At 36.6% G+C, this 16364-nt stretch overlaps 1 protein-coding gene across 2 annotated transcripts; it reads left to right on the forward strand.

The window, feature by feature from the left end:
- The first annotated feature begins 724 nt into the window (after positions 1 to 724).
- On the forward strand, positions 725 to 15972 carry prpf18 (PRP18 pre-mRNA processing factor 18 homolog (yeast)). 2 transcript variants are annotated; one of them, XM_038300070.1, is made up of 11 exons: positions 725 to 877; positions 1910 to 1987; positions 2197 to 2223; positions 6340 to 6441; positions 6527 to 6640; positions 6778 to 6924; positions 7089 to 7157; positions 10253 to 10393; positions 10487 to 10558; positions 10636 to 10791; positions 14696 to 15972. In XM_038300070.1, the coding sequence occupies exons 1-11, from the start codon at positions 812 to 814 to the stop codon at positions 14774 to 14776; spliced, it is 1053 nt and encodes a 350-aa protein (XP_038155998.1). In that variant the 5' UTR covers positions 725 to 811; the 3' UTR covers positions 14777 to 15972. The 2 variants fall into 2 exon arrangements, with proteins under 2 accessions (XP_038155998.1, XP_038155999.1); XM_038300071.1 differs by lacking the exon at positions 2197 to 2223.
- Positions 15973 to 16364: the final 392 nt, after the last annotated feature.

The following is a 16364-nucleotide window of genomic DNA, read 5'->3' on the forward strand; positions in this document are numbered from 1 at the left end:
TATTTCCAATAGGATGCGTATGTTGAAGCTTTAGTAGTGTGACATTTTAGAAAAGGCTTGAACAAAGAATATTACGCAAAAGGGGAACAACAGTGAACACCAACATTTTGAAGAGAAACTGACCTATGTATTGTTTGCTAATGGGTTATATAAATTTTAAACAGCAGTTGAGTGTTTTTGCTCACATGAGAGATTGTAGGTGCAGTTTTATTCGAATGTTGGGTTTTTTTTTGCCTGATAATGGACAGATTTCAGATATCAGTGTCAGATTGGGTCATCACTATATTAACTTTATCCACATTTTTTTTAGAAGTATCACAAGCAGGGTAGTGCTATCATAATTTTTCAGACATTGTAAACGGTGAGGTGTTGTGTCAGGTTTCTGCAGGACATAGAAGGGAGTGTGGAAAGTTTTGGTCTATTTTGAATAGAGTAGCTGTCTTTGGCCATATCTACCATGATCATCTTGTGACTTTTTCATTTAAAATAAATTAATCAGATATGAACGTTTCTGAGAAAAGCTTTGTGTCATTTTGTGTCAAGCTACTTTTCCTAATAAATTACACTAAAAACTAAAGGTTTTAGTTGAATGGACAATAATGTGAAAACTTTCGTAGAGTTTGATCTGCTTTTCCAAACCTCAAGAAAATTTAATTTTATTGCAACTTTTATTTTGAAATATTCACATAAACTTGCCAAGCTGACTCTTATTTCGAAGATTCAGGGCCAGTTTAGCTTCCGGTTCAGCCATTTGAGGGCACGAGCGTAGCTCTCCGCTACATAAAACGTTTATAAACATTATCTTTATGAAATGGATATTTTAAAAGCTGAAATAGCAAGGAAGAGGAAACTTCTCGAAGAGAAACAGCTTGTTGACGTTAGTATTTCTAAATCTTCTCTGCTTAGGTCACGGTTACAAGTAGCTTAGCATTGTTAGCATTGTTAAAGCAGTTTCTTTCTAGAAACATCCTTTAAGAAAACAACAACAATCTAATATAAAGGAACGCTCCTTATAAACAACTGGTTTAAAAAATCCCCCTAATTATGTATTTCAACTAAAAAAACTCGCAGAGTTTGAACTTGTAGCAAAATATGCTTGCCGTTGTTTTTGCAACTTTTAAAGCTTTATTTTAACCACATCCGGGGATGAGACGTTTAGCTCAATATTTAGGTTTTATTTTTATCTTTATTCTTTGTACTTGCTACTCTGCCACATTTAACAATAATGTTTTACTTAAAATAAATATTCCCGTTTAAATATTTGAAATAACTTCACAATTTTGGACGGTCTAACTGAGAGCAATTGTTGACCCAGATGAAAACAAAATGTATTTGGAGTGATTTTCCAATGAAATGTGCCAGGTGAATTAGGAAAAGTCTAAAAACATATTTTAAACGGGATTCAAATGTTATATCAGTCTTTACACTATGTTGCATATGTTGCCTGTTACAAAAGCAGCAAAAACATGCAATAATCGAAATTACATTTGAAGAGATTTTTTAAGAGAAATCTAATCTAAACCGGATTAAGAGCATGGGCGTTTAGTTAATCATGCAGCAGACACACTAATAGTAATCTCTGATATTGCATTCAGATTTTAAAGAAAGAGCAACAACAATAACACAGCGATCAGGAAGGAATTCTCATCACCAAACTCTTGACTTGGTTACTACTATAAGTGCACCAGTGTTGATTTGTTTCCCCTTTCTCTTATCTCTTACTTTTGCTGTGATTTGTGCATTGCATAGTCCATATTAATATCAATTTATTGTATTATGTGGTGCTCAGCTGGAGATTTCACAAACCAACCTTCCATTGAACATGAGACGGTCTTACCATGTTGGGGAATGTTCATTACTAAATATGCTGTGTCCTTTGAAAGTAACACATCCAATTGTCATTTTTCAGGAATCCACAAAATGCTTCAAAAGGGCTGATCTTGCACGCAAGGAAAAAGAAGAATACTTTAAAAGGTGTGGATATAAGGTAAATAACATGAGCATTTTTCTTACTCTGTTATTTTAAACATGCTTAAACAGCTTAATAATTTAACGTTTTCAATTTTGTCTCTAGCATTGCTGTAAAGTTTCATTTTACTTAAATCCTGGTCCAGGACCTTATGTTCTAGTCTACATGAGTGTCTTTGTTTACTATGTTGTTTTTCCACAACCTGCCTCTACTGCCTACACCTGTAGGTTCAGACAGAGACTCCTAAGAGCCAGGTATGGGATTACTCAGTGAAAGTAGCAAACAGGATGCATGATGAAAAGATCTGTGTCCCTGAGGCTTCTACTTCCTTGGCATCTTCTCTGGTTAATATGGATAAAAAAACTGGGGGTTCTATTGACTAGAATAGTAATCCAAGAAATGCAGTTACTCAAATTTTAAAATCAACCTTTATTCAGCTAGTAGAAGTCCTAAAACTTTTTGTTCAAAGGGAAGTAGATAAGGAAAGAAGAGATAAAGCTTAAAAGGGACACAGCATGATTTTTTTTTTTTTCTTAGTGTGGCATATACATTTAAAAATAACCACTTTATTTGATCCGGCTGTGCTTTTTTTTTTAATGCAGAATATTTCTGAAATGAGATGGAAATTTTAGACCAACTACAAGTGGCCTGTGATTTTTTTTTTTTTTTTTGTCCTTATTACTTTGGCAATCCCTTCAAATATATTTTCCCAAAGTAAAAAAAACAAACAAATCTCTTCGCCTTTCTACTTAATGTAATGTATTATGTTTAGTAAATTTTTATTTTTTGAAAACAATCTTATTACCATTTTATAGTTGGTCCTTTAGCCTGCAGCTACAACCACAATCTTAAAGGCTGAGATGCATGCGTACATTAATGCATGATTTTTTTTTCTTTTTCCAAGTTTTCTTTTTTGCATTGAATATGCTTTATCCTCAGTTTGGCTTTTGAGTGTGCAAAGAATGTTGAAATCTGACACTGTGAAATACTTTGTTCAACTAGTTGATAAACAGTGCCGTGCAAAAGCTTTCATAGCCCATGAACTACCTTGCATTTTAGATACAAATGGCAATGTGCTTATCTCGGATATTATACAGGTTCCAGGTGATGCATAATTGTAAAGGCACGGCAAATAAGAAGTATGGTTTTCAATTAATTGACAAGACTTGCAGCACACACTTTTAGTAGTATGTCTATATGAGCTCTGTACAACTAAAAGCTGAATTTCTGCCCAACTTATCCCCACAAAATATGTTCAAGATACAGGTGCTGGTCATAAAATTAGAATATCATGAAAAAGTAGATTGATTTCAGTAATTCCATTTAAAAAGTGAAACTTGTATATTATATTCATACATTACATACAAACTCATATATTTCAGATGTTTATTTTGTTTAATTTTGATGATTACAAATGACAACAAATGAAAATCTCAAATTCATCATATCAGAAAATTAGAATATTACTGAAGACCAATAAAAACAAAGGATTTATAGAAATGTTGGCCAACTGAAAAGTATGAACATGAAAAGTATGAGCATGTACAGCACTCAGTATTTAGTTGAGCCTCCTTTGGCCTGTATTACAGCAGCAATGCGGCGTGGCATGGAGTCGATCAGTCTGTGGCACTGCTCAGGTGTTATGATAGCCCAGGTTGCTCTAATAGTGGCTTTTAGCTCTTCTGAATTGTTGGGTATGGTGTATTGCATCTTCTTCTTCACAATACCCCATAGATTTTCTATGGGGTTAAGGTCAGGAGAGTTTGCTGGCCAATTAAGAACAGGGATACCATGGTCCTTCAACCAGGTACTGGTAGCTTTGGCACTGTGTGCAGGTGCCAAGTCCTGTTGGAAAATGAAATCTGCATCTCCAAAAAGTTGGTCAGCTGCAGGAAGCATGAAGTGCTCTAAAACTTCCTGGTATGTGGCTGCGTTGACCCTGGACCTCAGAAAACACAATGGACCAACACCAGCAGATGACATGGCACCCCAAACCATCACTGACTGTGGAAACTTTACACTGGACTTCAAGCAACGTGGATGAAGTGCCTCTCTTCTTTTCCTCCAGACTCTGGGACCTTGATTTCCAAAGGAAATGCAAAATTTACTTTCATCAGAGAACATGACTTTGGACCACTCACCAGCAGTCCAGTCCTGTTTCTCTTTAGCCCAGGCAAGACGCTTCTGACGCTGTCTGTGGTTCAAGAGTGGCTTGACACAAGGAATGCGACAGCAGAAACCCATGTCTTTCATACGTCTGTGTGTGGTGGTTCTTGAAGCACTCACTCCAGCTGCAGTCCACTCTTTGTGAATCTCCCCCACATTTTTGAATGGGTTTTGTTTCACAATCCTCTCCAGGGTGCGGTTATCTCTCTTGCTTGTACACTTTTTTCGACCACATCTTTTCCTTCCCTTCGCCTCTCTATTAATGTGCTTGGACACTGAGCTCTGTGAACAGCCAGCCTCTTTAGCGATGACCTTTTGTGTCTTGCCCTCCTTGTGCAAGGTGTCGATGGTCGTCTTTTGGACAACTGTCAAGTCAGCAGTCTTCCCCATGATTGTGTAGCCTATAGAACTAGACTGAAAGACCATTTAAAGGCTTTTGCAGGTGGTTTGAGTTAATTAGCTGATTAGAGTGTGGCACCAGGGGCCATCAATTTTGAACCTTTTCACAATATTCTAATTTTCTGATATGATGAATTTGAGATTTTCATTTGTTGTCATTTGTAATCATCAAAATTAAACAAAATAAACATCTGAAATATATGAGTTTGTATGTAATGTATGAATATAATATACAAGTTTCACTTTTTAAATGGAATTACTGAAATCAATCTACTTTTTCATGATATTCTAATTTTATGTACAGCACCTGTATGTCATTTTGGATAGATAGATCTTCACGTTTCACCATGGGCTTTCAGTTTAATATACGGAACCTGAGTGGCTCGATCTGATACACCAATATTCTCAGATCAAAACTATTCAACTGTACCTTTAGCTGTGTGCTTAGGGTATTTTCCCCCCATCCCAGCCCCTCATCTTTTGCCACTTCTAACAAGTTTTTGCAAGGTTTTCCTTGCATTTACCTCCTTCTGTCCACCATATCTGATCAGCGCCTTCAACAGCATGAGTAAAGAAAAATAGCCCTAAAGCATGATGCTGCCACCACCCCTTTGCATCCCTATAGAATGGCACACTTGATGCCCAGTGTTCGCCCACACATTATATCATTTGAAAGTTAACGGGCAAGATGGGGTTGAAAGAGAAGGCGAAGACCTTTGGCAAAGGTCAACAGACTGAGACGCAAACTCGTGACAGCTGTGACGAGGACTGAGGCCTCCATACATGGGTTGTGGTCTTTACCCCTGCATCACCACCATTCCCCACACACAATGTTTTCATATAGGACAAAGAGTAAAATGTAAATCTCATCCAACCAGTTTCCCTTCTTCCATATCTCTGCTCTGTCCCTTATGTTGAAAACTACAGACCCGATGTCTTAAGGATTTCTTCAGCAGTTGCGTTCTTCATGCCACTCTTCTATTAAGTCAGCTAAGGGAAGTGCATGGCCAGCTGTTGTTGTTTCAATACGGTATATTTCCTGGCCTGAGCCATGGATCTGTTCGTCTCTCCTACCTTATGCCTCCTGGCTGCTCCTCTGATCAGTGCTTTCTTTGTCCGGCTAGAAGAATATTCGTAGCACTTGATTTTATTCCTGCGTATTAAAGTAAAAAGCACAAAAGAAAACCCAAACAAATACCACACGTTTCATAATGTTTTGTTTAGGTTCAGAGCTTTATAAACCGCTTGTAATTTTCCTCTGTCTTGCCACTGTGTTGATGTGTCACAGAAAATCTCACTTAATACATTTACGTTTGCAAATATATTGTCACTATTATGAAAAAGCTTTTAGGTAGTTTTGCATGGCACTGTATTCTACATTTATTGCTGTATGGAGTTCAGATGTACATGTGAACTTGACTTCATTTTAGGTAGGGGTGTCCCGATACAACTTTTTCATTTCCGTTATGATACCAATATTGCGGCTTTGCGATTTGGCCGATACCAATATTGACCCGATACAATATCAGCACGAATCCCACCAGCCTTTTTTACTTAATTTACACTGTAGAATGTTAGAAAAGGCTCGCTCAATTATTATTTCTAAAACAAAGGAAAAAAGGTACAAAAAAAATCACCATGTAAAACTAACCAATTGAAAAAAAGAACACTTTTTGCACATAGATATTTTATTTTAATTTGCATTTTTTGCAAGGAAATAACCTTTCCATGTGATGAAGTTTTTATATTTTACCAATTTTTTTCCCATATTCATTATTTCTCTTTTCATCCATGCTGTCCTGAAGATTGTTAAAACGGAGGAGAATGAACCGTCCACTTCAGCTAACCCGGTGTTGGAGCTTGAATTAACCGAGGAGAAGCTGCCGATGACTCTTTCGCGACAAGAGGTCAGTCAGCCAGTATATGCTCCTATTTACCACCAACTCCTTTTCTGTTGCAGTGTAAATTTTGTTCTTGGCACTATTTGTGCAGGTAATTCGACGGCTTCGAGAGCGAGGGGAACCAATCAGATTGTTTGGAGAATCAGATTATGATGCCTTCCAGAGACTCAGAAAAATTGAGATTTTGACCCCAGAAGTAAACAAGGTAAAAAAAATAATAAAATCAAGGAACCTGTATTGCTGCTAAGTCCTAGAAAGCTCAAAAACAAAACCACTTTAAGGCTAAGTGTTGGATTTATTTTGGGTTTGGTCAGCACCTTAATATGTTTTTAATGGCTCCAGGGTTTAAGGAATGACCTGAAAGCAGCCATGGATAAGATCGACCAGCAATATCTGAACGAAATTGTTGGAGGAACAGAGTCGGGGGAACCAGACACGCAGCACGATCTGAAAGTTCACGAAGAAAACACCACCATAGAAGAGCTTGAGGTAAAAACTCAGCAGAATGTTAAAAAGGGGGGAAATACCCAAAAACATTCTAGTAGTAAAATTAGATTTGATCAAATATTTCAGTATTCATATTTGATTAATCATGAACCATTTATTATAGCATTTTCTAATGTATTTTCTCTTTTTTCCAAATTCCTGTCTAGGCTCTTGGAAACACCTTGGGCACTGGGGATGATAGTGGAGATCAGGATGTCATTGCCAAATTTTTAAAGGTAAGACTAAAGAAACTGCCCGATTTGTCTAGAGGGAGCTGATTAATAATATAGTTTCACTTTTTTTATTCACTAATATCAATGTATTTTTCATCCACTTTCTTTATAAATATTGTGTTGGACTAAATTGAGTTATAATATGTGATCATTTCTGGATGAACTGGGGAAGATTACTAGCTTATCATCCTTTACTTGTAAAACGGGGCAAGATAAGCATGATGAGGATGTGATGATATTAAAAGTGGGCATAAAATGTACCTGTTCTGTAAAGGAGACTGCTGCTTCCAGAAACAGTCCAAGCACAAAAATACCCTCCCATTGTTTTTTTTTGTTTTTCTTTGATTTTTTGTAATAAATAAATGTTTTTTAGTGTGTGGAAAAGTAGCCATCTAAAAAAATAATAACAATTGAAAAAAATATATTATTATGTCACCATCACAACCCAAGTGGAGCCTGGCCCCTCACCTGGTAACTCCAATGACGTGAAACTGTAACATAGATAACAATCTTAGGAAGGTTTAAAAGGGGTTTTAAAGCCAAACTGCCCCATTGTCATATTGTTTTTTTCTTTTTCTTAGCTGACAAAATGCAGCTGTGTTTCTCTGCTGCTGTATAGCTGCCCCCTCTGCCACAGTAGCAACCTCAGACTTGGTCAATTTACAAAATGGGGAGATAAAATCGGTCCCTCCAAGTATGAAACAAAGGAATGAAACAGAGGGCAGTTGGCAAAGATGCCAAAAAGTAAAAGATTGGTAGACAACCATCCTTTCATACTTATTTTACACTGTAGAAAAGATTGGTAGAGCAGAGAAAGTTGTGCAGGATGTAGTCAGTGTTTAAAAGTAAATTTTTTGCATGGTAATCTGCGTAAATCATACATCTGCTTCATTTTATACAAGCTAACCCAACTTATTTTCTTTTCTGACTGTGACATTGTGCCAGACAGCAGAGCTGGAGGAACAAGCAGCACAGCACTCACACTCTGCTGGAATACCTTTTGGAATTTATATGTTATATATTATACACTGTAATTTACTGCACCTCAATTCCAGTCAACTAGACACAGAAGTACTGTTTGACTTTTGTGTAGAGAGGAAAATGTAATTTCATACTTTGTCATTTAGTTAGTGGGTTTTATCATATGAATCAGATTCCAAATGAAATGAGGGGAAAAATTGATAAATCATGTTTAAAATCATTAATAAGTCTGGCAGATTTAGATTAAAGTCTGTATGGTTCAATCCACAATGCACAGGAAAAGAGGCTGTGATCTGTTAGGAGCTAAAGCAAGAGGAAGAAAGTATGAAATGGGTTTGGCCCTCCCTGCAGAAGGTGTGCCACAAATTAAGAGGGGGAAAAATTCCCTCGAGAAACCTGTCTTATAAAACCGGTGAAGCGGGTCAGAGATATTTTGAGTTGGTGTTTAATCATGTTGGTCCTGCACCATCCTTTGCATATAATCCCATCGCCAGTGTTACAGGTAGCAGGGTGGTCATGTCTTTAATTCACTGTAAGCCACACTTTAAAACGCTGCATCAAAAACAGATGGTTGCTCACTGCAGATTCTTTTTCGCCGATATTAAGCAGCTTTTTTCCGGTTGGTGGACTGAGAATGTATCGATTCCAGAAGAATTGAAAGGTCAGAACCAGTTCCAATCGATTTTCAGTTCTTGGTGCCGAATCTTATTGACAACTGATATCCCGCTGCTGCCGGTGTCCAGGCTTTCTCCTGAAGATTATAGTCCCATTAACCTTCTTTTCTTAGCATATTAATTTAACTTAATTTTTCATTAAAGCCAATAGAGAATGAACAACCACACATTAATCATCACTGCAGATGATTAATATGCAAACTATACCTAACTCACTACGGTAGTTTGCATATTAAGGGAGATATCAACATCTCCTCCCAACATTGAAAAAGAAAATAAACAATTTACTTTTTGCGCTACACCAGTAAAAAAAATCCTAGTGATAACCCCTGTATGTAATGCATGCTTCCCACACTGTTTATGGATTTATGTTTAGGCAGAGCACATATTTGTATTCATCATAACATCTGCATTTTTTTCAGCTCTAAGTTGGACCATATTTTTAAAAGATTAGATAAAAAATACGTAAATAAGTATGCTACAACAATTTTTATGACGGATCCATGCTTATTCCTCATTAGAGCAGAATGGGTTTTTTTGGCAACTCATTGCATAGCAATGGCCCATCCCTAGCTATAGTTATGGATAGGGGATGTCCTATCCAGTAATCTATCCATCCATCCATTTTCTCCTGCTCAGACCTTGTTAGGATCGTGGTGCGGCCGGTGCCCGCAGAGGCGGTACCTGGACAGGTCGCCAGTCTGTCGCAGTGCAGCACAGAGACACACATCCATACACACACGCACACACTCACACACACTCACAGCTAAGAAAAATGTAGAGAAGCCAATTGGCCTAACAGTCATGTGTTTGTACTGTGGGAGGAAGATAGAGTACCCGGAGAGAAACCCACTCGTACACAGGGAGAACATGCAAACTCCATACACAGGAATAATACCTAGAACCTTCTTGATGCAAGGGAACAGTGCTACCCACTGTACCACTGTGCACCCCAGTAAAATATATCAAGGATATAACCTAGAAATCTATTCTAACTCGTTTAAAAGAAAGTAATTTACACCATGCCTCACAGGAGACCATATTAAATGGGCAGGTGTGTTTAATTAAAGCTGAACAAACTTTATCAACTCGATGATCCTCTAAAAACCTTTCAGTAAAACAAGTTTTACCTAGTTTTGGTTGAGTTACAAACTCCATAGTTGTAATTTGAACTTTATGTTGAAATTTTTTTTTTTTTTTTTTTTTTTTTTTACTTTTCACCTCTGTATAATAATATTTTTGAAGGAAATCTTTTATTTTCAGCTTGTAACCTGTTCTTTTACATTATACCGCATTGCTATTAATATAGGCATTTCATTTATACAGTGTCAAAACCTAATAGTTATTACTGACCTGACTGAACCTATGAACCAGTGGTAATCCATTTGTTTAGAGTTGTTTGTTAGCAGATTCCTAAAACCATATTTCCTCTTGGTTTTATAGTTTCTTCTGGGTGTTTGGGCCAAAGACCTGAACAGCAGAGAGGACCACGTGAAGCGCAGCGTTCAGGGGAAGGTTGCCAGTGCAACACATTCGCAGACTGAGTCTTACCTGGAGCCTCTCTTTAAAAAGCTCAGGAAGAAGGTGATTCTTTTTAAGAATAAATGTTCAAAGCTGATTTGTATTTGAGCTGAAATGACACATGAAATATTTTTTTATGTTTTGTATTTCTTTCAGAATTTACCACCTGACATAAAAGAGTCCATCACAGATATAATTAAATTCATGCTGGAGAGAGAATATGTTAAGGTACACTATCAGTTCACTCTGCTTTTGACTAATGCCTATCCATCAGTGCATATTTTAACAACCAGTTTTCATTCCAGGCAAACGACGCCTACCTACAGATGGCTATTGGTAATGCTCCCTGGCCTATTGGCGTCACTATGGTGGGTATCCATGCCCGTACTGGACGTGAAAAGATCTTCTCCAAACACGTGGCGCATGTTCTCAATGACGAGACGCAGAGAAAATATATTCAGGTGAGTTACCCTGATTGGATGCTGTCCATCAAGTCTTTAAAAAAAAAAAAAAAACGGAGAGAAAAAGATCAATGCCTTTTCTTACGATGAGGATTACTGCAGCAGTGTCTTTATAAAGCTCAACAGTTTTGAAAATCACTGCAACAGTTCCTAGTTTGTTGACAGATCATCTTAAATGTGTCTAAGTCGTTTTTGGCTAAAACATATTTCTGAGTCTCTTGTCAAGTATAATTTAGATCCCTAATTTGTTCATATACCTGTTTACTCTCTGACCATAGCATAACAGGCCAGCCATCTTTAACTTTCCATGTTCCTTACCTCTAAAACAAGCTTCTGTGCAGAAAATACTGGGTCCTTTAAATCAGGAATGAAATAATCTGTTTTGATTTGTTTTATCAAAGAATCTGTCTGAATTATTTAAAAAGATTTCTCAATCTTTTTCTGTTATAAAATGCTTTTATTTCTATGCTTCGTTTTCTATCCATCTTTCTGTTAATGAGCCAGGATGCACTTTAGATGACGTTGTGCATCAATGATCCTCTGTAAATACACTTGCCTTGTCTATTAATCTCCAAGTCAGGACTTTTCAGAAAATCACAACCAATACCATATTAGATATTTATATTGTTTATCCTAGTTATTGATTCAGTTCTGTTTTTTGTTCAAATTATCAAGATAATGTCTCCTAAGCTGCTGTAAAGCATAAACCAGTAAAATAAGTACTAAATTTAAAGATTTTTGTCACCTAATATATTTCTAACATTTAAAAAAAAATTCAAATCAGGTGTCTTTAACAAGCAATGTAGTCTACACTAAAGGAAAACAAAAATAAGAATAAAAGCACAAGAAATAAAAATGCTTAAAGAATTTATTAAGTACTTTGTGGAAAGCAGTTCTTGATGGTGAACATTTCATCACCGAGAACTGCTCAGCTATAGTTTGCCAATTAAAAACATCATAATGTTCCCAGCTGCAAACTTTTCTTTTTGCGTGATGCTGCTAAAGGTTCTCAGTCAAAAAAAAAGTAAAGAAAAACAACCACTGGACTTTGTTTCCAAGTTAGAAGACATTTCATTTCCCATCCAGAAAGATTTCTCAATTCAACTTCTGGATTGGGAAGCGAAACGTCTTCTAAATTGGTAAACAAAATCCAGAGGTTTGTTTTTTTTCACCTAATGAAACTTTTTTCGTGATGTTTTCTGGTCGGAAGCTCTCTGTGAGAACTCCTTGGAGAACACTGTTTCTTATTCTTTTTAACTCTTTGAAAATGATTCCTGTAAAATTCACCATCCTCTGGCTGCTGTGCTGCAGCCCCCTGGAATTTGCAGAAGTTTACAGATGAAGACTTTACCATTGCTTCAGTATATTTTGCAACAGAAAAACTTTCTTGTGTAGTTGTCTTTACATTTACCACTCATACCACTTACACAGTAGTTTGGTAATGACCAAGCTTTTTTATAGGCCATTAGTTGGTCTTAACACCCTCTACAGATCCCACACAGCAGGAATGCCTACTAAATGCTCACAGATTTCAGTTGGTTTCTTGGCTTTTTATACTTTTTTATGTGTTTAATGCTTGTTACCTGTTTTGTTCCTTAAGTAATTGGGCTATATTTAAAGCTAATATACTTGGCTAATAGGCGTCTTACAGCAGCGTTTCTCTTCAGTAAGTAAGAGAAGAGAATATTGCCTCTTTACAACTGGCAGTATTTGCTAATATATATTCATGAAACATCTGTGGTATTCTGTAATCCAAATTCATATCTTCTTTTAAGCAGCCAATTGATTTCCAGTCTAGTCCTCTTCCCTTAAATATTATAAAACTTAAAGTACTTCACACTTCATGCACTTTATTTTTGTATTAGGAAGCATAAAATAAAGAGGAAAGAGCTCACACCAGCACAGATCAAACTGATTATTCAACAGTTAAGTCTCAGACGTATGCATGAGCACCCTGGCAAGTTCACCCAGAGGTCAAACTTTCCTTCTGACAGAATTTGAAATGCTCAAATCTACAATTTAAAACCATTAACAATCTTCAAGGGCATTGGTTAACATTAACAGACATCCCTAAACATTAATAATATTAAAACTAAGCTTGTAAGCAGATGGCGTAATGTCGACTTTTGTTAAGCTGAATTTTTGCAAAGAAGGACAAAGACGTCTGTGTGTTTAACCTACATGTGACTGGATCCTCATTAAAATATGATATGAACCAAATTATCGGTGAGTAATAGCAAAGCTAAGAGAAAAAAAAAACTGCCATGAGCTTCAATAAATTGCTCTGAATTAAAAGATGGAGAAATGACTTAAATTGGAGTTATTTTAAGCCTATAGCTTCAGTTTTTTTTTCAATGTTTACCTCTGTTTACATGCTGTTTGCCAAATTGAGTGAACCCCTTGTTTGAGCAGAATATGAGGGCTCTGGTATAGGAAAAATACATTTAAATATGTTTGGATAAAAAAGCACTTTAAAATTCCTCAGTTTAGATCCCTTTATCTATTATCATGGTATAGCTTCCTTAAAGGAATAGTACACCCAAAACATGATTAGCCTTCATTTTCTACTCACCCCCATGCTGAACAACACTCTGGAGTACTTTTTTGATATCTCAAATGCATCTGGAGATCTGGGAGGCTTCTTGCTGTCTGCTGACATTCAAATAATGGAGGTGCCCAGCGCCCGAGGCAGAAAGGTCCATAAAAGTCCACAAAAAACGTTTCAATATTCCTCCATACTGCTCGTCCAATGTATTCCAAGTGTCCTGAGTGGGTAGCATCCAGAAGTTACTCGAAACGAAGTCATTTAGAATGTTTTTAGAGCATAAACAGTAGTGTATAGGATTTCCTGAAAGCGCGTTCACGGCGCTACGGAAACCGCGGCAGACCAAACCAGATGAAAGTGCGCATTCAACTCAGCAAAGAACTCATGCTCTTCCTCAACACTGAAGTCCTCAGACATTTTTCTTTTGTTGTTTCTTTCTTTGCACAGGTAAACAGCACATTTCTTCTTCTACGCTTGCATTATTGGCAGAGCAGACGCTGAATGCGCACTTTCATCTGGTTTGGTCTGCCGGCTTCCGTAGCGTCATGAACGCGCCTGTGCGCGCTTTCAGGAAATCCTATACACTACTGTTTATGCTCTAAAAACATTCTAAATGACTTCGTTTCGAGTAAATTCTGGATGCTACCCACTCAGGACACTTGGAATACATTGGACGAGCAGTATGGAGGAATATTGACACGTTTTTTGTGGACTTTTATGGACCTTTCTGTCTCGGACACCATAGACCTCCATTATTTGAATGTCAGCAGACAGCAAGAAGCCTCCCAGATCTCCAGATGCATTTGAGATATCAAAAAAGTACTCCAGAGTGTTGTTCAGCATGGGGGTGAGTAGAAAATGAAGGCTAATCATGTTTTGGGTGTACTATTCCTTTAATGATACAATGCAATAAACTGTTAAATGGCTGTAAAGAGGATGGCTGTAAAGTCATTCACTGCAGATGGCGGAGTTTGCTTGCAAAGATTTTTTTAAATTACTAATTAGATTAATAAACTAAACATGGTAGTATAGTTTTATAACTGATACAATTGAAATGCAGTCATTTTCTATGACTCTGTATTCATTATCAGACAGAGGAAGTATTTGTTTATAAACCTGATCTATTTTTGTTTTAAACCATCTTCAGACTTTTTTTTTTCTGAGAGGGGGCTATATAGATATAGTTAAATTAAAATTGAGTTTATTGGCTTGACTTAAAAAAAAATGTTTTTAATATAAACATAATGAAGGGTTTTAATGTTTAGAAACCAAACCATTACTCTTTCTAAAAGATGAATTGAACTCAAAATAAAAAGCAAGACTGTCTTTCACTCAATATTTGTTTTTCCTTTTCTGCAGGGTCTGAAGAGGCTAATGACTATCTGTCAGAAACACTTCCCAACTGATCCATCTAAGTGTGTGGAGTACAACGCTCTTTAACAAGGGACTTTAAAACTGGGAGATTTTTTTTCAAACCTGCTCATTTATTTTGATGTGACTGAATATCAGTTGATACTGTGTCTCAGAAACTTCAGACATGAATGTCTTATGTATAAAATACACCAGAACATGGCTTGGGTAAGAAAAGGTCAACAGTATATGGAAAAGATGTAAAACACATGGCAGATGTTTGACTTTTTTACTTTTTCCTTTCTTTCTGGAATATTGTTCAGCTTATGCTTTCAGTGAGTTATTTACAAGCTGTGGTACAAGAACAGTAAAGATAAGTTGATGTAGTGTAAGTTTTATTACACCTGAAATATGAAACGTATATTAAACATGTGATAACTGTTATTGGTCAATCTTTATATACATTTTGAAGAAGTCCAAATTCCTATCAGTATATAGATGTACCTTTGTATCGAGAGTTTGAAAACAGTGTAGTTTCTTTGGCCATTACCACTTTGTTTATGCACAGCAAAACTTAACTTTCAAAGATGCATTCTTCTCTGGAATTGCATAGATTTTCTTCCTTCTACAGCTGAGCTGCTGAATGGAGCTACTTTTAGTTGTCATTGTCCTTTTAATCAATACAACTCCTGTCAATATAGACACAATAAAGACTCCGGAAGCTGCTGTTCTTCCTAGGAATTCTTAAGTAACACCTAAACCAAATGTAAACATAACTGAAACTTTCTTTTTTCTGTAAGGATGACTTCATAAAAAGTCAACAGAACGTAACCTTTTACAATGACTGCTGATAAAAGCCCTTTAGTAATGTTCAAACAACATTGGTTCGACATTCAGCATCTAAAACTGACCTTATTACTCTGAGTAACCATGGTGATGTGATTTGCTCCTTGTGGTGATAGTATGTTCTTGGCTGCCCCAGACCACGTCATAGCAGTTACAGTCTGTCAGCTCTGGACACGTAACTAGAGGCTCACAGAGGCAGGTTGACAGCTGGCATTGCAAAAAGAAAGAACACCACTTCCTTCTATTCGCCGGTCTAAGCAATTGACATAAATAAACTGCCTTATCTGAGGTCTGTGCGTTCATCCGGGAAGGCTTTCACCCTCCTGTCCTTGAGTTAAAGCAAACTAAATATTTTGGCTTCTTGCCAATCTAATCTGATGTGTCACTGTTATCAATGATGTTTGCCTTGAAATGTCCCATTAAAGTGATGTTCACCTGAATATATAGGCTCTCTTTGTTTTCTTTCACCTCACTGGAAAGTTATACACTTCAGACTAGTCTTACAAACAGTGGTTATACCTTTTTTTTAAATGGATGACAGAGAAACATGAAACAAAAGCGCCTTAAAGTGATGCGTTCTGATTGAGAAATGTACATTTAATCATAGCTCTTTCAGCCAGAGATTTATTTAGGACTTCTGCCTTTTTTTCTTTTTTTCTCCAGAGTGGAAAGGTAATACCATGTATATCTACAGTGAAATTTATATAAGAAATGTCTTAATATTCACAGAATATAAAAATGAAACTTAGCTACTCAAATATGTATAACTACATCCCCTCTAATATTTGGTCAAATGTACCTTAGCAAGTTAGTTTACCTTTTTTTTGCAGTC

This window comes from Cyprinodon tularosa, unplaced genomic scaffold, assembly GCF_016077235.1.
Source record: "Cyprinodon tularosa strain WSP-4 unplaced genomic scaffold, ASM1607723v1 ctg44, whole genome shotgun sequence".
Taxonomy (NCBI): domain Eukaryota; kingdom Metazoa; phylum Chordata; class Actinopteri; order Cyprinodontiformes; family Cyprinodontidae; genus Cyprinodon; species Cyprinodon tularosa.

What these genes read in the sequence shown, in the direction of transcription:
- prpf18 (XM_038300070.1), top strand. Translation starts at nt 812, where the DNA reads ATGGATATTTTAAAAGCTGAAATAGCAAGGAAGAGGAAACTTCTCGAA. An exon ending in CCACCATAGAAGAGCTTGAG is followed by an intron (nt 6,925 to 7,088) that starts GTAAAAACTCAG and finishes ATTCCTGTCTAG; the next exon opens with GCTCTTGGAAACACCTTGGG. An exon ending in CGCAGAGAAAATATATTCAG is followed by an intron (nt 10,792 to 14,695) that starts GTGAGTTACCCT and finishes CCTTTTCTGCAG; the next exon opens with GGTCTGAAGAGGCTAATGAC.